This window comes from Papaver somniferum, unplaced genomic scaffold (assembly GCF_003573695.1).
Source record: "Papaver somniferum cultivar HN1 unplaced genomic scaffold, ASM357369v1 unplaced-scaffold_19, whole genome shotgun sequence".
Classification (NCBI taxonomy): domain Eukaryota; kingdom Viridiplantae; phylum Streptophyta; class Magnoliopsida; order Ranunculales; family Papaveraceae; genus Papaver; species Papaver somniferum.
The window spans coordinates 1,897,686-1,919,253 of record NW_020628818.1 but is presented as its reverse complement, the minus strand read 5'-3'; the positions used below and the strand labels follow the sequence as shown (position 1 = coordinate 1,919,253).

Sequence of the window (21,568 nt, the reverse complement as noted above, 5' to 3'; positions counted from 1 at the left end):
TTAATTTTATAGACAACTGCATTAGTTTTGTATTCACATACAATGTGGACACATGATTCCGACAGTTTAGACCAAATAAAAATGATTTAGACAGAGTTTTCCTTTTGCTCTCATGCAATCAAACAAACCATTTATGGTTATAATGAATTCAGAGGGCATATATGCATGAGAGGTGGTTGTTACTGGATGTCCCGGAAGGGACAATTTACATGAGAGGATTAAGAGACTACTCTTTGTATATATGTAGACCAATTTCTATCTTTCTGTTTTTGTAATATAGATAAGAACCTAAAAAAGATGTATGAGTAGCATCTTGGTTCTTGGATGCCCCCTGAAGGCAGTGGCAACCTAGTCACATAAAACAAAACCACAATATAAAAAAATAAACCAGATAATCTTTCAACAAGTCCTGCGTGCATTGCCAGTGAACTACACCTTATGATAATATGAAGAAGGCAACGACTCGGTGTACTTGGTATGTGAAGTCTTTTAGTACATTATATTTGTATTCAAATACAATGACACATGATTCCGACAGTTTAGACCAAATAAAAATGATTTAGACAGAGTTTTCTTTTTGCTCTCATGCAATCAAACAAACCATTTATGATTATAATGAGTTCAGAGGGAATATATGCATGAGAGGTGGTTGTCACTGTTCGGTGCAATAATCAAAAACAAGGAAAAATCAAATAAGTAAAAGTTATTGATACTTAACTCCTTTATAATGGAAGTGATCGATTTGATGAAACGGATGAGCTCCCCATATCTCCGTAACAGCAATAAGGCAAAACTTTGGAAAAACAGAGTGAGTCACGTGTTCAACACGTTGCCCTTAAGACATTAGCGCCCGGTTACACTCAACGGCGATGCTACAACCCTCACAGGATGGATATCTCCAGGATAAAACACCCTAATACAACTACTACTAGCATATGTAGTAGATGCTCAACTTGAGCTTGGCAACTCCGAAAAAAACATAAAGGAAAATCTCGAACGCTTGAGAAAACAATATAAAATATTTTTTCCCTTGGGGGTCCCTTTAAATATAGAGCAACCTCTTTCCCATAGATTTTACAAAAGTAGTGAATTTGTTTATATAATTGACAAATACAACTTAAGAAGAAAAACTCCTCGATGTGGGACTAAAATGTTTATATAATTTCTTGAAACTACTAAGAATTGGAAACTCCACAATGTGGGACAAATAAGTTTCATTCACAAAAGAAAACAATAAATTATAATTTTTATTAAAAATTTAAAAAAATCATTTTTTATTAACCGTTTTCCAACAATCCCCACATGAATGAAAACTCAATAAAACATGAAAACACAGATAGATCTTGGTAAATCAACTTCCCAATCTCACGACCCAAACAGACTGATCGTGCAAGTGTTGAAATCATACTAGTCAATTCTACGTCCTCTCCCTCACACAAAAGTGTGTTGACCCCATGGTCATACTATATATGGATTGCACAAATCATAATAGCATAGAGAGCTTTCATATTTAGTTCGCACATGGTGAGACTAAAGGTATCTTTCACCAAAGAGAAAAAGCATGAACAAGTGAACCCTTAGTAACCCTTAGGTCCTAAGTTCTAGTAATACCAAAACCATAAAAAAAGAAAATCATATAAAAAAGCGCAGGAAATATTATTTTAGGAAGATGTGTCCATTAGGTGTTGAACCTTTGCTTAGTGAGATATTACTTGCTAGAGACAGTGAACTATGTCTTGAACTGCTAGCGTTTGATGTAATTCGCGATAACAACCACGGAGGATATCTCCAAGGGTGCTGCCAAGCTCATGCCGTTTTGTCCAATTTGGCCCTGGACATATCCTGTTTATCAGAATGCTCTAGAGAATCAAAGCTCATATTCTCATAGGAAGCGTCCCCACTTCCTCACTCAGATAGGTGAGTTTCCATAAAGAGTGTTACTACTACACCCCACTTCAATCTTAAATTGAAACTATAGAACTCATTAAGACTTCTTAAAAGTCATCATTCACATGCAGTCACACTATCACGTCTACACCATAGGGAAGGAACAGAGAATGAAATTCTCTGATAGTGTTTACCTTTACCCGCCACAAATTAGTTGTCTCATTCGAAACCTTGATCTTGGGATCTCCAGTCAGCAAGGTTGAGTATCCTTCATGGCAAGTTTAATTTATGAGCTTAAGCCCCTTCCCCCTCGATGCATTTCCAACTATCTCTTTGGATAAACCTTTCGTCAAATATTGCGCGATATTCTCCTTGGACTTTATCCAATCAATGGAAATAACGCCGATTGAGATTAGTTATTTTCAGCTTTAGCTATTATAGCTTGGGTAACACAATGTATAGATATAGCTGGTACAGACGTATGCCATAGAGGAATGTCTTCTAAAAAGCATCTTAGGCACTCGTCCCCCTCTCGTGCTTTATCTAACCCAATACTCTCAGATTCCATAATGAATTGAGCAATATATGTTTGTTTGTAAATCTTCCAAAAACAAACCCTCATGCTAGAGTGAAACATATCCACTCATATACTTAGACTCCTCTGAGTCAACTATCCAGTTTACATCACAAAGCCCCTCAAGGAAAAAAAGATACCTTTCATAAATCAAATAAAAGGTAATAGAGTATTTTAGGTACCATAATACTCTACTCAGCGCATCTGAATGCTATTGCTCTGGACTACAATTATATCTACTTAACTTACTCACGATATAGGCAATGTATAGACTCTTACAGTTTATTAAATTCATCATACATCCTATAACTCTTGAGTATTCAAGTTAAGATACTCCATTACCCTTTTTTCTTGAGTCTACAAGAATAATCGTACGGAGTACAAGCAGGCTTACAATCACAGTGATTGTATCTCTTAAGCACAAATTCAACATAATGAGAATGACTAACACTACATATGTTAGATTATTTTTTTAACCCTCATCCCTAATATTACATCAACAGGGCCTAAGTCTTTCAAGTCAACGTTCTCATTCAACGCATTTTTTAGTGGAATTAATCACATCTATGTTTGTATCAAGTATAAGCATATCATCAACATACAAGCATACAATCACACATGCATCCTTAATAAGTTACTTGTAAATATACTTGTCAGATTCATTAACTTAAATCCACTACACATTATCACATGATCAAATTTTCCATGTCACTGTTTACGTGCTTATTTTATAAACCACACAAAATGTTGTTCAACTTACAAACTTTGTCACCATAACCTTTCACTACAAAGTCCTCGGGTTGGTCTATGTAAATTTCTTTATCTAATTAACGATTTTAGAAAAGTTGTCTTAACATCCATCTGATGTATCTCTAATTTGTTTATAACAGCAATAACAATTAGCATCTCAGCGGAAGTAAATATCGTCACATGTGAATAAGAATCAAGGAAATATACACCTTCTTTTAGTTTATAGCCTTTAGCTACCAACTTAGCCTAATATTTTTCCACATTTCCATATACCTAATGTTTCCTCTTAAAGACTCATTTACATCTCATGGTCTTACCCTCTGGAGGTAAACTAGAAACCTCCCAAGTCAGGTTCCAACGGACTGAGTCCATTTCACTAAATGAAGCTTCTTACCAGAATGGGGTTTCAGTAGATATCAAGGCTTCTTTACAAGTCCAGGGCTTAGACTAAGCTAGGCATGTTATGAAGTCGGCTTCATAAGAAGTCTCAAGTCTAATTGGTTTACTTATTTCAGGCTCAACCTTATTTTCATCTTCCTTTAAGATAAGTTCTGACTATTTGAAAATAAATCCAGGGGATCAACAACACATCTCTAATGAGGTACATGTTTAAGAATAAACATCTTCAAAGAACTCAGCATCCCTAGATTATGTAATAGTATTCACAACAAAATCAGAAAAATCACACCAAAGTATGAAAAATCAGAACAAGCAACCAAAAATCTATATGTAAAAGTATACTCAGCATACCCTATATGAAGACACAATCAACATTTTTGGTTTCTATCTAGTTCTTTTAGGAAGAGGAATGACAATCTTAGTCAAACACCCCCACACTTTTACGCATTCATAAGAAGATCATCTACCTTTCCATAAATCATATGGAGTTTCATCTGATCCTTAAGGGTACTATATTCAGGATATACTAGTTAAGAGGACTGCTTCCTCCCACAAGGCCGCAGGTAATCCTGAACTAATCAACATGGCAATTATCATCTTCTTAAGGATACAATTTTTATGTTCAAGGCTTCTAATTGGTTTTGAACTTCAAGTTTATACATTTTAAGGCTTCTAAGGCTTCATCCTTATCCCTAAGAAAGTATACAAGATAGTACCTCGTACAATCATCCACGAAAGTTATAAACTATCTTTTACCATAGTGGTTTTGGGTTGAACTCATGTCAACTAGGCCTAACTGAATTAATTCTAAGGGCTCAGAATTACTCTGAACATTTGTGCTAAAAGATTTTATAGCATATTCATTTCACTTTTGTGTTCAAGATCCAAAATAAATTTGGGTACGTAGCCTATGCTAGGCAGTTTATGCATTGACTTATAATTTTACGGTTCCAAGTCTACCATGAAAAACATTCAAAGACACACAAAAGAAAGCACAAGAATCAACTATGTTCACTTCATCAGATTTTCCTTTAAACTTATATAGACCCTAATTTATATAACTGTTGCCTAAAAAATCAATGCCCTTAGTTATAACAAGTTTTCCACATTTAATTAAGATCATCAATCTTTTACCATCTTCAAGAAAAAAAGATACAAGATTCTTTCATATGCTCGGAACATGAAAACTTCATTCAGTGTGAGAATATTACAGATATGAGCTTATACTCGACCTTTCCCTTTTATGCAACCTCTGTCGAAGATGAGTTACTCATATAGAGTTTCTCGACATCTCTTATCCTCTGATAAGAGGTGAACAAGTCTCTGTTTCAACAAACATACTTAGTGGCTCTAGAGTCCACCCACCAGTCTCTCACATTGGTTATTAAAATAACTTTCGACATCATGTCAATGAACTAGTTCTAATTTGTTTCAACTAAATTAGCATTAACTTTCTACTTATTAAGGTTTTATGTTGTCTACACTTTACTGCCGTATGACCAGGAATTTTACAAACATAACAATCACCCTTAATTAAAGTAATGCCGGATTCAGTTTTACGAAACATACTTTTTTTATGAAGACTACGCTTAGAGTTGTGTTTGATGTTCTCACATTTGTTAGCTTTGGAAGACTTGTGTTCATCCATATGCGCCTGGTAGCCATGTTCCTTTTCAATTTCATGTCACAAACTTCGTTTATACTCTGACCACGGACACGTTAATTTCCCAATCGCCTAATATACCACATCTCACAAACCTTAGGTCAGATAAAATATGAGTTTTGAAGATAATATCTAGATTTATAAACTTCGTTTGAACCACCATATCAAAAAACTCATGGTTATCCCACAAAAACTACTTTAGTTAACAATCAGGAACGTTTCTCTGTTTTGTAAAATATCAAAAAAAAAAAACTTTTACAACTCCAAAAATTCTGAAATTTTACGTGGGTAACTATCATGATGTCTACTACGTTGTGTCAAAAGAGTTCATCGAAATTCCTTCTAGGTTAAGAGATAAACTCGAAACTCTACAGCTGACCAAAAATTCGTTTTTTTTTCACTCCACAATTAACATTCATGATTCACAAGCCAACCAACCATTTTCGATCATTATAAATTCTAATGTCTTAAGATTGTTGAGAAACAGAGTCCTATATTCTAATGTCTTAAGATTCTAATGTCTTAAGATTATTACAAATTCGAAATTCCTTCTAGGTTAGGATTATTACAAATCCTGATGTCCACCCTTTGAATTGTTGGGTGCAATAATCAAAAACAAGGAAAAATCAAATATGCAAAAGTTATTGATACTTAGCTCCTTTATAATAGAAGTGATCGATTTGATGAAACAGACGAGCTCCCCATATCTCCGCAACAGCAATAAGGCAATGGAAAAACAGAGTGAGTCACGTGTTCAACACGTTGCACTTAAGACATTAGCGCCCGGTTACACTCAAGAGTGATGCTATAGTCCTCACAGGACGGATATCTCCAGGATAAAACACCCTAATACACCTACTACTAGCATATGTAGTAGATGCTCAACTTGAGCTTGGCAACTCCGAAAAAACCATAAAGGAAAATCTCGAACGCTTGAGAAAACAATATAAAATATTTTTTTCCTTGGAGGTCCCTCTAAATATAGAGCAACCCCTTTCCCATAGATTTTACAAAAGTAGTGAATTTGTTTATATAATTGACAAATACAACTTAATAAGAAAAACTCCCCGATGTGGAACTAAAAGGTTTATATAATTTCTTGAAACTAGTAGGAATTGGAAACTCCACAACGTGGGACTAATAAGTTTCATTCACAAAAAAAAACAATAAATTATAATTTTTATTAAAACTTTAAAAAAATCATTTTTTATTAACCGTTTTACAACGGTTACCGGATGTCCCGGAAGGGACAATTTATATGAGAGGATTAAGAGAGTACTCTTTGTCTATATGTAGACCAATTTCTATCTTTCTTTTTTTGTAATATAGTAGATCAAGCAGCCTTTTCAGGCAAGTTTCCACTCCAATAAATGGCTCCAATTTACAAGAACAACAAACAAAACAAAACAAACAAAAAAAAACCCTCTTGCTACTTGCTCTTTCTATCACGTTAGCAAGCAATTATTTGATCAACAATGATCGACTGTGTAATGAAAGTGAGTCTGTCAACCAAGTAGTCTCATAATACTACTATGTATTTAACCACAGTTAATACTACCAAATACCTGATATGTCCTTTAGCTTGCATGAGTCAACCGAAACATAGGACTTATTTTCTCCCAACAGCACAGACAATTAATGAATGAATACCATTCCCCAAGGGTGTCACTGGAGCATACACATGGTGATATTGTGATAATAGACAGCAAAATCAACCAGCATAGTTCATGAAAATTTTCCATTGAGTTAGATGTGCAGCATTAAATATTATTTACTACGATCTTGGGGAGGAATTAATATGAGCAAGCACCTATATAATAAATTTAATTGCTTTTTAAACAAAAAAAAGTACTGTGTATATATAATGTTTTTGATGCAAGATCTTGACGGGGCAATCTGCCCAAGATCCCTTAGGACCCCCTCTCAAGAAAACTTCCTTAAAAGAAAACAAATATATTGTGAAGCGGAATTCAGGATCACATGGCCATAAATGTTTGCTTTCTGCGCAACCATCTATGATCTAGCAGGATCCACTTCTATGACTGTGGTAATAAGGAAGGAGGGGCATATCAGGTATTTGGAGATTAACTATTAAATACACAGTTTGCTGACGGTTATAAAGCTAGGTGCGAGGTTAGGAATACTTGCTCAACCCATAATCTGATCAAGAATAATCATCTCTATCTCTCTTATTTTGTCAACGAGGTAGGTTATTAAATAAGTACAAACCTGGTAAGTTTTTAGGGAGGTAGAGATTTCAGCCATGGATGAGGATTCAACTTCAAGCTACTCAATTCTTCTGTTAACAAATGAAAATGAGAATTCTCAAGTATCCTTCTCCATAAAAGTTTGGGAAGAAAACAAGATCGTCTGGTACATAGCAGGACCATGCATTTTAAGTGCAATATTTAAATTCTCTCTTGCTTTCGTTACACAAACATGGGTTGGTCATGTTGGTACTCTTGAACTTGCTGCTTTTGGTCTCCAAAACTTGGTCATTTCTGGTCTCACCTATGGAATCATGGTACGTACTCTATCGCTCTTTATATCTATCTATCACTCTCATCTATCTATCTCTGGATCTTGGCTGATTTTCTTGTTTTTGTATTTGCAGCTGGGTATGGGAAGTGCATTAGGAACATTATGCGGACAAGCATATGGAGCAGGAAAACCAAAAATGCTAGGGATATACTTACAAAGAGCATGGGTGATTCTGCTAGGAACAGCGTTACCATTGACCCTAATCTCAGTGTTCGCTACACCAATCCTATTGATCTTTGGTCAAAAAGAAGAGATTGCAGAATCAGCTGGTACATATTCTATATGGATGATACCACAATTATACATGTATGCATTGAATTCTCCTATGCAAAGATTTTTACAAGCTCAAAGTAAAGTAATACCATTGGCTTGGATATCATTTCTAGTGTTAGTAATTCACGTTCCATTAAGTTGGTTCTGTGTTATGAGATGGGGTTTAGTAGGAGCAGCCGCTTCTTTGAATTTCTCATGGGTCTTGGTTGTCATTCTTCAATATGCCTATATTGTCTCCGGAAGTTGCAACGATTGTTGGAATGGGTTTTCATGGTTGGCTTTCACTGAATTGCTTGATTTTCTATGGTTATCTCTGGCTTCAGCTGTCATGCTATGGTTAGTAGTATTCCCTCCCTAATTTGTGATCAGTAACTCGTTTTGCTTGATTTTTATTCAGAATACAATTTTTTATTGGCACACACTCTTTTGTTTCCCAAGTCTCAAGGCCATAAATCAACAGTCTGGACCGTGTTAAATGGATTCCCTTAAGTTAATGTCTACACTACAAAACACAAGGCTTCTAGGAACGGCCATTTCTGAAAAACCGTCCCACATTGTAGCCGTCCCAAGTGACGTGTATTTGGGACGGTAAGCACAAATCATCCCTATTGCTCCATTAGTTGGGACGGTTTGTATCTGAGCGTCATTATTGGTCCACTAGTTTTCGACAATTTTTCTACCAATTCTCTCTCATGGTCATAATTTCATCTTCTTTCTCTTCTTCTGAAACCAGTTTTGAAATCCCTAAAATTAAACCTAGACTTTTCTTTAGAAACTTCTCAATTCCAGATCTCTTTTTGTGAAATCGATCTTCACTTTCATCTCCATCTCCGCGAAGTCGTTCACATCTAGCGGATTCATTATGCAAACTTGGGTAAAAATCTCATTCTCCTTCTCCTTCTCTTTGAATTTTTTACGATCTGTTGTTTGAAGCGAAGAATTTAAGGTTGTTCTCGGGAAATCGCAGTGTATTATCGACTCATTTGCTCGATTTTGAGTTGAATATGTTATTCGTTTGTTCAATTGGAGAATTTTGTTGATTGAGTTTGATAATTTTGAGTTGAATCTGTTATTTTTTTGTTCAATTGGAGCGTTTTAATGATTGAGTTTGATAAGTTTGAATTGAATCTGTTATAATGCAGGATTTATTGAATCTAGGGCAGAGTTTTGCTAGGATTCAAGGGTTGAAACTTTGAAGAAATTTTTGATTTTCATTTCTTAGAATTCATTTGATGCTGGTTTTGTTGTATTGCCTTCTTTGTTAAATCTAATTCATTTGATGAAGCTCATTGCACTAGTATGCTTCCAGTGAAATTGGTGGTTAATGGAGAAGTCATAATTAGGCTACTTGAATTGGGTAACAATTTTGTTTTAACACTTTCAGAAATTTGTACTTCTTTGAGTGTTTGACCTCAGCTTCTTCTCATGTCATTGACATTACAAGGGAGGTGAGAATTCTTTTCTTTATTCTTTGAGCTATGATTTGGGATACTAGGATTTGAATGAGCCGCAAAATTGTTTTATCTTTTTCACATTTTTTCATTTTGTTGCCTCGCATTTTATGCAGGCTATACGGGAGGGAGCTGATGATGTGGTTGTTGTTGGAGGCGATGGTACTCTTCATGAGCATCCTAAGCAGCTGTTATAAACATGTGTTTTGTAGGTTATTCCACTAGGTACTGGATCTGATTTTGCCAGAACGTTTGGCTGGTTGGTTGCTGCTTCTCCCACTTTGAATAATTGACAATTAGCCCTTGTTCGTCGAATGATATGAATCTTTATGGTTTCTTTTATCAGGAAAAATGACCCACATGAAGTCGTAAAACATATATCTAAAGGTGTTACACCTTTTATCTTCTCTATTCTAATAGTTTGAGAAATTATGTGCTTTCATTCTTGACCAGGCAAAATATGGCACAAGCTTTGCTAAAGAATCGTCACGTGTATATTTTTTTTCTTTTTTAACATCTACAATTCTGTGTTTCTAGGTTTAAGGACTAGAATAGATATTGGGGATGTTAGTGGTGAAAGTGGAGAACCTCATTTCTCTTAATGTTGTTGATGTTCACCTGTAAGGCCATCTTCCTTGATCAAGTTGAGAAATCTACATTTAGTATTTAATGAACAACTCACCCTAGTGTTTTGTGGAAGTATATAGGAGTGCAAAGGCTGTATATTACACATCGAAGTACAAACAATTTGGGAACCTTTCTTATGTTACTGGTGCATTGAGGAGCTTCATGGGGCACAGTAATCGGGACCTCAGGATCAAGGTCAGTATATGATGCTCTAAAATTAGCTATTTACACATGGAAGGTGATCTAGATGCCAATGTTTAGGCTGTAAGATGTTAACAAATGCATTAAATGCTTTAAACATTCTAGGCCAATGGGGACAACTGGGAATTAATTCCTCAAGTAACAACCCTCTGTGTAGGAAATGCGAAGTTCTTTGGTGGAGGCATGAGAGTGAATTACAGTACACTACATCATTTAATATTTCAAATTGGTTACATCTTCATGGACGTCGTTGGTTAGATTGATTGACCTTAGCCATATACCAACTTCGTATGTTTGTATTTTGAACTCCAGGACCCTCCTCGGGAAGAGATACACCAAGCAATTAAGCGTGGTAATGCACATAACATTTCCCTATTTGGTTTATTCATTTCCACTTTATTTTAAGAGTAAACATGAACCAAGTATATAAGTTAAGATGCAATTTGTTTGGTTAATGCTTTGCTTTCTTTGTCCGCTTTACATCGATCGATGACATTTTTACTAACTTTGGTTTGTTGCAGAATTTCGACCAATGCCTTAACTCTTTTGTGCCCACTGCAAAGGAACCTGCATACTGGTGGTTTTTTGTCAACTCATCTCAGCATGGATTAACTTTTGTAGTCTGAAACTATCACCTTTAGGTTGTTTTTCAGATTGTTTTTTTTTTTTTGTATGAGATTTGGTAGTATAAATGATTGAATCTTTTTTGTCAACAACATGATTTCATGAATGAGAATCTATTTTGGGGTAAAATGCAATTTGAATGAATGTTTAACAGGGCAAAGGGATAGGCATCCTTCCAAAGAAACTGAAAAGAAAACTTAAAATATTTCAAAATTTAGCAACGCCTGTCAGGTGTTGCTAATAGCAACGCCTTTTCTGACCGTCCCAAGAACCCTTCTGTTTTGTAATGCTACCCATCCCGTAACCGGCACGGCAATCCCTTATCCAACTCAGTGAGTATATTGGAAGAAAAAGAAATCATAAGAAGTTTTCCCACTGGAAGTCGTTTCCATAACAGATAATTAGCGCGTATTGCAGTTGACGGGTCTAATAATTTGGCAGCCAATTTTAGTTTTCCCTAACTCAATTTTTCCTTTCAATAATTTAACTTATTCGTTTGATTGTGCAACTACATTTAACCTACTCTTCAAGAAGTAGGGTGTCAATAGATTCTTTTTAGTTATCAAATTCATTAGGATTCAGATAGTCCATTGCCACCGTCACTTATGGTTTTGCTTTTATTTATTCTGATCCACGTGCACTTTTTTATTACAGCTTGGAGTACTGGACACTTTTAAAAAAATGCTGATAAAAGTCGATGCTGCTGCTATCTGGTATGTATTCTAACGGTTGATAAAAGTACCAGTGCGAAATCAATCTAACCCCTTAAAAAGTGTCTGAGCTGGTCCAAACAATGTACAAATTAAGGAGCCATTTCTTTTTCTTATAAATTCTATTTTTAGACTAAAATGAAAAAGTGTAAATATTTCTTTTCATGAAATGGAGGGAGTATTATTTTTTCTAGGATGCCATTGTATTGAATTTTTATTATTTTCTGGTTTGTAGTTTGAATATGGAAGGATGGATATTTATGGTACCACTTGGGTATCTTGTTGCTACCAGGTATTCGTTTGAACTTATTCGGTTGATATTTACCTGCCTATAGTATATTCATTTCTTGTGTATCCTTTTCAGTGCAAGGGTCTCGAATGCATTGGGATCTGGAAATGCAGCATCTGCAAAATTCTCAGTTTGGGTTACAGTCTCAATTGCTCTAGTTACACAGAGTGCTTTTGCTATCTTGCTTTTCATAACAAGAAATGACTTCCCAAAACTCTTTACAAATGACAAGATTGTTATAAAAGAAGTTAGTGCATTAGCCGTGTATTTATGCATCTCAATCTTACCATGTGCCATCCTGCCCGTTTTATCAGGTTCGTACTTTCAAATGCAAAAGCAACTTTTTGAGGACTCGGTCAATGCTGAAATCTTTATAACATACACATGTATATATTTGAATTAATAGGTATGGCCATTGGAGCTGGTTGGCAAGCTGCTGTAGCCTATGTAAATTCCATAACCTACTATCTCATCGGGTTGCCCATCGGTGTGTTTATGGGATTCAAATTAGATAGGGGTCTAGAGGTAAGCTCATCCATTAAACTGTCTCTTAACATTATGCAATCTATCTTCAAGTTTAAATGTTTCTATCTTTTTAAGATTATAGCATTGTATTTTGGAGTTGATTTTCATTGGATGTCATTTATATGAATGAAGGGACTTTGGGTTGGAATACAAATTGGGATGGGTCTCCAGACTATCGTTCTTTTAGTTATGTTTTGGCGTGCAGACTGGGACAAAGAGGTGAATTTTCTCTTATGTTGCATGGTTCATTTCTTTTCTTTCAATTCATCTTCTTATGCTTTTATCGAGGTATATTTACGGTTGTTGAATTTTTTTTTTTTTTACAGGTGCAACTAACCAAAGATAGAGTTTCAGAGGATGTGGGAAATAGCGAGGAACAAAAGTTGATTAACTGAATCAACTTTGAGATTCTTTTAATGCATCCCTTTTAATTTGTCATTCTTTGGTTTAGTTACTGAGCAAAAGAGTAACGGTTCACAGATCCAAAATAAAAAGAAAGACGTTGTTTGGGTAGTAAAGCGGAAATAATTTATACCAGCCGGTTATAACGAGTGAGAGAGGGAGATGGGACCCATATTAAACCCATCCACGTTAGACCATCGGGTTGGGAGGGGTCTCACCCCACTCTCCCTTTTGATATAACCCGCGGAATGTGTAGCACTTCGGATTTCTTGCAACACTTGTAAGTCAAATTATGATTTAAGCATAATTTCCCAAGTGTGGGGAGAGAGTGTAAAAGATATGTCCTCCCATTAATTTATGCTTAGTGATTTTTTTAATTTTTTTTTTTAAAGGCATTCCTTATATGTTACTCGTACTTAGGAGGTGGGAAGACAAAGACACCAGAAAGTCCTTTTTTTATTTTTTGAAAAGAAGATTCCTTTATTTATTATACCAGAACTTTTTTTGGGTAGTGAGTCCCCGTTGAACCATTCATTAGAATTACATTGAGGAATTCAGGATTGGTGTGATCCCATACATTTGTCGAACTACTGTTGGTGTTGTCATTCCCATTTTGTAATTGCTTTTTTGCTGCAAAATCTGCGAGTCCATTTGCTGCCTGGTTAGCTTCCCTGTATATATGTGTCATCAGATACCTTCTTAGTTGTTGCAGATGTTGTCGTAATTCTCGCAGCATGTTTTGAATGATCCAAGGAGTCTCAGATTGTTCTTTCGTGATTAGAGTCAACAAGGTTGTCGAGTATGTTTCGAAGTGTACATTGTGCCATTCTTTTGGCGTTACCATCTTTACCGCTAGCAGCATAGCCCAAGTCTCCGTTACTATCGCCGTTGTTTTTCCAATAGGTGCAGCCATTGCCATGATGACCGAACCCTGTTCATCTCTGCATATCCACCCTGCTCCAGCTGCCTTTGGTGTACCGTACCTGTCCATCTTGCTTGTTCCATCAGTATTGATTTTCAGCCATTGAGTTTGTGGTGCATCCCATTTTATCCATCTAGTTATTGTTGTTCTTCCTTGTTGCCCTGTTGCCGGTTGTGTGAATATGTTGTGTCTGGTTGCCCAGTTGTATTCTTGGCTCAACAATAAGGATATATGGAATATTTGTTGTGGTGTTTGCACGCTGTTTTGGTATACCCTTGCGTTTCTCGCTAGCCAAATATTCCATATTATGTAACAACACAATGTGAAATCCTCTTTGTAGTCCTGCATTTTTAGAAATTCCTCAAAGTTAGACGGTGGTTGTCGCGCAGTTGGTGCTGTTGTACCTCCTCTGTGTTGTTGGACTGTTGTGTTGCCTTGCTGTATCTGTTGGCAGATGGTAGCGGCCAATGGATGTGGTGGTAGGACGATGTCGTTGTATGTGTTATACATGGATGCACTTCTATTGGCATGTCGGCACAAAAGTTCCCATGTCTCCTTGGACATGGGCATTCAAAAAGACAATGTTGGACTGTTTCTCGTTGTAAGTTACAAATAAGACACATATTGGTACCAACAATGTGCATATAGTGCAGGCCTTCAAAGGTTGGTAATCCATCGTGGATGACTTTCCAGAGGAAAATTCTGATTTTTTGGGGGCAGTTCATTTTTCATAAGGTCTTGTACCTTTTTCCTATGTTAAATGTATCGGTCTGTGGAGGTTGGTTTGTTGAAGATATTTGCTGTTGTAGAAGAATCTCATATCCACTCTTGACCGTGTACTTCCCCGTGTTGGTATGAGGCCAAATTGGTTTGTCGGGTGAAGCTGGGTTTGGAATATGAATTGCTCTAATTGTACTACTTATGTGTGGCTGGAAACTTTGGTATAATAATTCGGCGTTCCAATTAAATTAATGTGGTATCATTAATGTACTTACCAAATTGTTACCTAAGTTTCCCAAAGCTGGAAGACGTGGATACATGGTTATCCAGTTGTCGCTTATTGTTGTCGCTTTTCTATCTCCTATCTGCATTGCATAGTTTTCCTGTACAAAAAGAGTCGTTTTGTTAGGTTTTTCCACGCCGGGCTGGCTGCAGCCGGTGGTGTTGGAATTCTTCGCAGGATCGATTCATCCGCCATGTATTTGGCTCTGTACATAGTGTTGCAGATTGTGTTTTTCCTAGCATGCATTTGCCAAATCCTTTTGCCCAGTAGAGCAAAATTATGCAACCTGGTATTCCTGATGCCCATCCCTCCTTGTTTTCTTGGTAGATTGAGTTTTTATTTACCAGTCATATGCAGTTTCCTTGTTGTTTTATCATGTCCCAAAAAAAAATTCCTTGCGATCTTATATATTTTGTGATGAACATGTGCTGGTAGCAATTGAGTTTGCATAATGTGAGTAGATGTGGGTAGTAGACTTGAGTTTATGAGTAGACATCTACCTGGTTGGTTGAGACACTTTCCCATCCATACTTTTTTTTTCTCTCCAGTCTTTGCAGTAGCTAAGAAAATATTGGTGATGAATTTCTTCCTTGCTTGAATTCCACACCTAAATATTTAGGTGGATTCGAAGTTGTAGGGATGTTGAACATTGTTGACAGCCACTCTGTTACACTTGAAGTCGTGTTTGGATGGTGTATGATGACTGATTTTTGCAAGTTGATTGCTTGGCCTGCCGAGCTTGAATAGCTATCTAGTACCTTGCTAAGGTTATCACAGGTTTTCTGATCTGCTGTGCACGTAATGAGTAAGCCATCTGCATACATCAGGTGGAGTATTGGAGGAGTTTTTGTCGAAATGCTCAACCCTTTCAGTTTGACTTCATTTTCCAGGATTGCTAGATTGGTGGATAGGATTTCTGCGCACATCATAAAAATGTAAGGGGACAATGGGTCTCCTTTCCTGAGTCCCCTTGTTGGTTTGATATGGCCCTGAGGTGATCCATTGATGTTGATACCCTATGTCACCATAGTTATGCATAACATTATATATTCTACAAACTTGGACGGAAAACCCAAGGAAATCAAGGTTTGTTTCACAAAACCCCAATCTCGACTGTCATATGCCTTCTTTTTGTCTAGTTTCATTGCAATTTTTGGGTTTTTGGTTGGGGATGTAGAATGGATGTGATGGAAAATTTCAGTGGCAATTTATATGTTATCATGAATAGCTATGTTTAGAACAAAAGCACTTTGGTATGGACTGATCATAAACTGAAGTATATGTCTCAGTCTATCCACAAGCATCTTGGAAATAATTTTGTATAGAACATTGCATAGACCAATGGGTCGAAATTCATTTTCTAAGGTTGGGTTATCTGATTTTGGGATGAGAGTAATGTTTGTGTGGTTGATGGGGTTTGCCAGCTCCACATTTTCAAAAAAATTGGTCACCAGGTTTATGATTTGCGGTTTTGTAATGTCACAAAAAGTTTTGAAAAACTTACTTGTATATCCATCCGGCCCCGGTGCCTTCTCCGATCCAATACTTTGAATAGCTTTGTGGATTTCCTCAATGGTTGGTGCTTTCATCAACTGGGTGCAGTGAAACTGTGATATCCGAGGTATTATGTTGGAAAATAGTTGCATGTCCATCATTGTAGGTTGTGCTATGTATTGTTGTTCATAATGCTGGATCATCATTTCACTAATTTGTCTTTGATTGTACACCCATCTTTGATTTGCATCTAGTAGGTGGTGAATGTTGTTGATGGTTGCTTTAGTGTGAAAAAATTGGTGTTGAGGTCTCCAATTTTTAACCAATCAACTCGGGATCTTTGTTTCCAGTACTCATCATGACAGTGAAGGAGGATCAGGTGTGAATTCCTAGTCTCTCTTTCATGCTTCAGCCAAAAAATCAGTTCACTGCCTGTTGTGGTTGCACATTTTGATTGCGCCAACTGTATTTGAAACTCAGCTTCCTTAAGGAGTTCAGGTAGGTGACCAAACATTTGTTTGTGCCATTGTTGTAGAACCACAACTGTTTCTCTCATTCTTGTTAACAGGTTTTGTCCTACCGTCTCAACTTCCTCATGAGTGTAATTTTGTTGCCAGGCTGCAATAACAATCTCTTTCATTTGTGGATGTAGGAACCACAAGTGTTCAACTCAGAATTTTTTAGTGGATCTTCTTGCCATTGCTCTTTCGTTCAAAATGAGTGGTGCATGGTCTAAACCAATTCTTGGAAAATATCTGAGTAAAGCTTGTGGGTGATTATCCAAGCATTCTTGGTTTACGAGTCCTCTGTCGAGTCTCTCCATGATAAAATTGCCATCGATCTGATTGTTGGTCCATGTAAACGTATCTCCCTGGTATCCTAAATCAATAAGGCCATGAGTATTTATAAAATTATTGAAGATTCTAACCTGATTGTTGGTTACTGGTCTTCCTCTTTTCTTTTCAATTTGCTCAACAATTTCATTGAATTCACCCATTAGAATCCAGAGAACAGTTGGTGTAGTCACGATGTTGTCAAATTTTTGCCACAGTTCTGCTCTTGGAGTTGGTTGGGGAGGTCCATAGACACCAATAAACATCCATGGTGGTATAAGCTGAGGTTGAGTTGTTGTGATGTAGGCATGGATAACATTTTGATTTGCAACTAAAACCGAGACATTAAGGTGGGATGTCCACATCAAGCAGAGGCCACCCTTATGTTCCTCACAAGGTACAGTGAAAGAACCAGAAAAACCTAAAGAAGTTCCCAAAAAAGACATATGCGACACGGTCTCCAAAGTTTCAGACAGAAAAAAGCAAAGAGGGTCTAAATTTACGTGTGTATTCATGTAATTTAGAGACTGTCAAGGCATTGTGAATGCCTCGACAATTCCACGCCAAGTAACTCATTTCTTATGAGTGTGTTGGTTCAAGACAACACCACACGCAAGATTTTCTTCAGCTTCTCTGATAGTCCCTGCATCCAAGGAGAATCTCCAAGCTGGTCTAACTGAGGTAGAAGGAATGTTGCTTTCTTCTTCATTGTTCCGTTCCACAGTTGAGATGTTTCTGGAGTTGGTTGAGTTTTCTGCAACATGGATATTCCGTGCTTGTTGGAAAATGTTCCTAGCAGTCCGCGGCTTCCTATGCCTCAAGGTTGATATTTCAAATGTCGTTTGTCTCGGATTTGTTGTTTCTTGCAATTATAACTGATCTAGGATGCATATTTACGGACTTTTGCTGGAGGTAGTTGAGATCCAAAATTAGATGTGTTTGGAATCATCAAGTGTGCTGGCATCCTTGAAGGTGTTGGGGAAGCCCACCTCTTGTAGGTTTTCAATGTTGGTGCAGGTGAAGTAGATACCATAACCTTTGGCTTTCCCTTGACAAGATAAACCAGTATATTCACTTGCATATCCCTGTTTTCCAATTAATTCAAAAGTATTTTAGTATACTCAGGAGTAAAAAAGGTTAACATTCGGTTGATGCCGGGTTTGTTTTTCGGTTTTGGTGACACTTACGGGTTTGGTTGTGGGTGCTGCTCCATGGGTCCAGTAGTTGTGGCAATAAATTCTTCTGGATGGGCTTTTTCTTTTCCTTTGGTGCTGGGCTTTGGCTGATCTGGTCCATCAGGTGTCTGAGTTGGCATAGCTGACGTGTTATGTTATGGGGCCTTATCCTTAGATATTCCTCCGACATTCTTTTCCGCTGCAGGTGATTTTCCGGTTTTTTTGCATGGGCACAGTCTTTATTGCTTTCCTACGGAGGATGCGTTGTCTGGCTTGTAGCAATGAAATTGTCAGATTTCTTTTGCGATTTTACCGGGCTCCATACAAGACCACGTCGAGTCATCTCTTCGGATAATCTCGCCGGGAACGATGGTGCGTTAGCCGATTCCACAACCCTAACCTCCTGAGTTCTTCCTTTTTGTACTTATTGAATCGATGTTGGGTTGTTCTTTTCCGATTGTTCAAACGCCTGTTGGTTATCCTCTATGAGTTCTTTGGTTAGTTCTTCTCTTATGCTTGATGATTCCCCCAGGGTTATGTTTGTATCTCGGTATTCAAGCATACAGTTTGTTCGATTTCCTATGGATGTTGTAGCCTTCATCCGTGCATTGAGTTTTGCAAAATGAAAGTCTGGGAATAATCTTACTGCAGAGCTTTTTTTGCACTCCTTGAAGGTATGACCATGGAAGCCATATAAGAAGCCACAGAAGAAGCACATCACAGGAATATTTTCATAAGCAAATTGGATCCATACTCCTTTACCCATACTAAGCATGACCCCCGGCATGAACGGTTTGTTTAGATCCATCATGACTAATGCTCTTGGTGGTGAACTCTCCAGATCTAACTGTAACACCGTCCCAGTTCCTGACCTCTCAATGATATCTTTGATTGCTTCTTCGTCATTGAAAAGTCTTGGCAGGTTAAGAACTTGAAGCCAAAAAGGTGAAAACTTAAAGAATTTGAGTGGGTGTTGCACAAAAAAATTCCAATCTTCACAGAAGATAACAAGAGGTACCGCAATCCACGGTTGATGTGCTAGGATGAACTCCTTATCAGATTTATGTTTGAGGAACATCTGAATTACCTGAAAAGTAGCATTTGTTTCTATGTGATGTATCAGAATTGGGAATATTCTATTGCTCAATGCTCTCTTAACCTGTAAAAAATCTTCATATCCTCCCACCACTTTTACTGCTACACTGTGTTCATTGTGGGTTTGCATTAGGTTCTGCATCCGTTCAGTAAGTTGAAATATAGGAATACGTTGATCTTTTTGCTTTTTTGTAAAGGTTGGTTTTGTTTCTGAATCTTTTTGGGGTGTCTGAAGATTCGAGGTTTTGCTATGTTTCCTCAGATGATGTGTGTTTGATTGTTTTGATGGAAAGCTTTGGTTTGTTTCTTCAAATTTTTTAGAAAGTACTTATGGTTTGCTCGAAACTGATGTTGATGAAAAGGATAAGAAGGTCTGTTGAGAATCCTCATAAAGGTTTCTATTCTTCTTATGTTGGTTTTCTTTAATCAAAAACGCATCTTCTGGTTGAGACACGCATGCTATTTGATTAGAAGTTCGATGTTGCTTTTCAGAGTTCACTGAGTGAAGGGATAATTGAGGAAGTTGTGGTGTATTGTCTTCCCTGCATGCATTGGTGGTGGAGAGAGGTGCCTGGTTTTTCATTGGCGAGTTCGGAGGTGTAGAGAGGAATTAAAAACCCAGAAATTCAGCCACTAACAAGGTTGGTTAGAATATCTCTTCTCGAGCTTCTCAAATCGTTTCAAAGAAATGAATTTGTGTTGGGACTCGAATATGAATTTATGATTATATACTCAAAACTAAGATAGTGTTGATATGAAGTATTTTAGGTTCCTTGACTCTAGTCAAAGCCCGCGGCCATTTTCCAGTTTTTCTTCGGGGATTTTTTCACACCAGAAGTCCTAACATTTCAGCGAAAATGCTTTATACTCCTGTTTTTCCCCTGGAAAGTTTTTCCTATGTCACCCAGCCATTCATTATCCATGGGTGTTTCATATCATATATGGACACCATCCCCAAATGGGTACACCTTGTAGGTGTGAGATTGCAGCAATTTAGGGATCCTCACGATTCAGATAGGTTAGATAAAATGATTTAAATTTTAGACAGAGTCTTCATTTTTCTCTTATGAAATGTTAGCAAATTATATGCTTGACCAAAGTTGATCTCCAAATTATTATAATATTCATAATTTTTCTCTTAATCAAAAAACTGAAGCATAAGCCTTATGGATGCAACCGTGGAATATCAGATAAATGTTCACAATTTAGTTAGCAACGGTTTTAAGTGTACATTATCGTTGTCATACTGCCGGTTAAATTCACGGTTTCCTGACATTATATTTGTTGGATCCAATGGTTATAATGTTGTGCTTAAGATTAGCTACTTCCTAAACACCCCAAGATCTTCACACAGAAAACAGAAAATATGCGGAATTTAAACAAGAACACAAAGAATTATAGTAGTTCGTAAATGTGCCTACTCCACTGCATCAAATAAACTTCTTATTGAAACTTAGAGAATAGACAAACTGTTTCTTCACACACCTCTAACAATTCAGACTAGGATACAATAACCAAAGAGTATCACCTCTATTTATAAGCCTAGGAATAATTTAGAATCTGCCGAGAAATAGAAGTCATAAATAGAGAACTAATTCCTAATAGAAATCAGATTCCTAAAATAACTTCAAACTGATTTAGGAAATCAGTTTGGTCTTTCCTAAAGTAAGGTGTTTCCTAAATCGAGCCAATAACTAACAATTCTCCACCTTGGCAAGATTTCTAGGACAACTTCACTATTATCTAATTTCTCCACCTCTAACTTCACATTCCATTTTCTTCAAACTTTTGCTACTTTCACTCATCCGTAGATGCTTCACTTATTCAATCATCATAAAGATGCTTCACTCCCTTATAGGGCTTCACATGTGCTTGACAGCACCACCACACCCTAAAGTGTCTTCAAATATGTACAATGTTGATCAAGTTTAGACAATGTCTAAACTTTTCTCCCGTCACCACCTTGGTGAGCATATCTGCTGGATTGTTGGCAGTTCCAATATTTTCCAGCAGAATTTCACCAACAATTTCCCATACTTTATGATATCGTACATTGATTTGCTTTGTTCAAGCGTGATAAACTTGGTTCTTATCTAGGTGTATCGCACTTTTACTGTCACAATACACACT

The 21,568-nt window shown here is 36.9% G+C and overlaps 3 protein-coding genes and 1 long non-coding RNA gene across 4 annotated transcripts; 3 read left to right on the top strand and 1 right to left on the bottom strand.

Annotated features, from left to right (window-relative positions):
* Window positions 1-7,536: 7,536 nt before the first annotated feature.
* Window positions 7,537-8,445, top strand: LOC113338920 (protein DETOXIFICATION 33-like). Its single transcript, XM_026584314.1, has 2 exons — window positions 7,537-7,797; window positions 7,888-8,445. The coding sequence occupies exons 1-2, from the start codon at window positions 7,537-7,539 to the stop codon at window positions 8,443-8,445; spliced, it is 819 nt and encodes a 272-aa protein (XP_026440099.1).
* A 1,457-nt stretch (window positions 8,446-9,902) lies between these two features.
* Window positions 9,903-10,358, top strand: LOC113338717. Its single transcript, XR_003354823.1, has 3 exons — window positions 9,903-9,925; window positions 10,076-10,158; window positions 10,246-10,358. It is a non-coding gene; the product is annotated as an uncharacterized LOC113338717 (long non-coding RNA).
* Window positions 10,359-11,671: 1,313 nt separating this feature from the next.
* Window positions 11,672-12,909, top strand: LOC113338919 (protein DETOXIFICATION 33-like). The gene is made up of 6 exons (XM_026584313.1): window positions 11,672-11,703; window positions 11,936-11,992; window positions 12,065-12,303; window positions 12,396-12,514; window positions 12,647-12,733; window positions 12,841-12,909. The coding sequence occupies exons 1-6, from the start codon at window positions 11,672-11,674 to the stop codon at window positions 12,907-12,909; spliced, it is 603 nt and encodes a 200-aa protein (XP_026440098.1).
* Window positions 12,910-18,767: 5,858 nt separating this feature from the next.
* On the bottom strand, window positions 18,768-19,580 carry LOC113338918. Its single transcript, XM_026584312.1, has one exon. It carries the CDS (start codon window positions 19,578-19,580, stop codon window positions 18,768-18,770), a length of 813 nt encoding a protein of 270 aa, XP_026440097.1.
* Window positions 19,581-21,568: the final 1,988 nt, after the last annotated feature.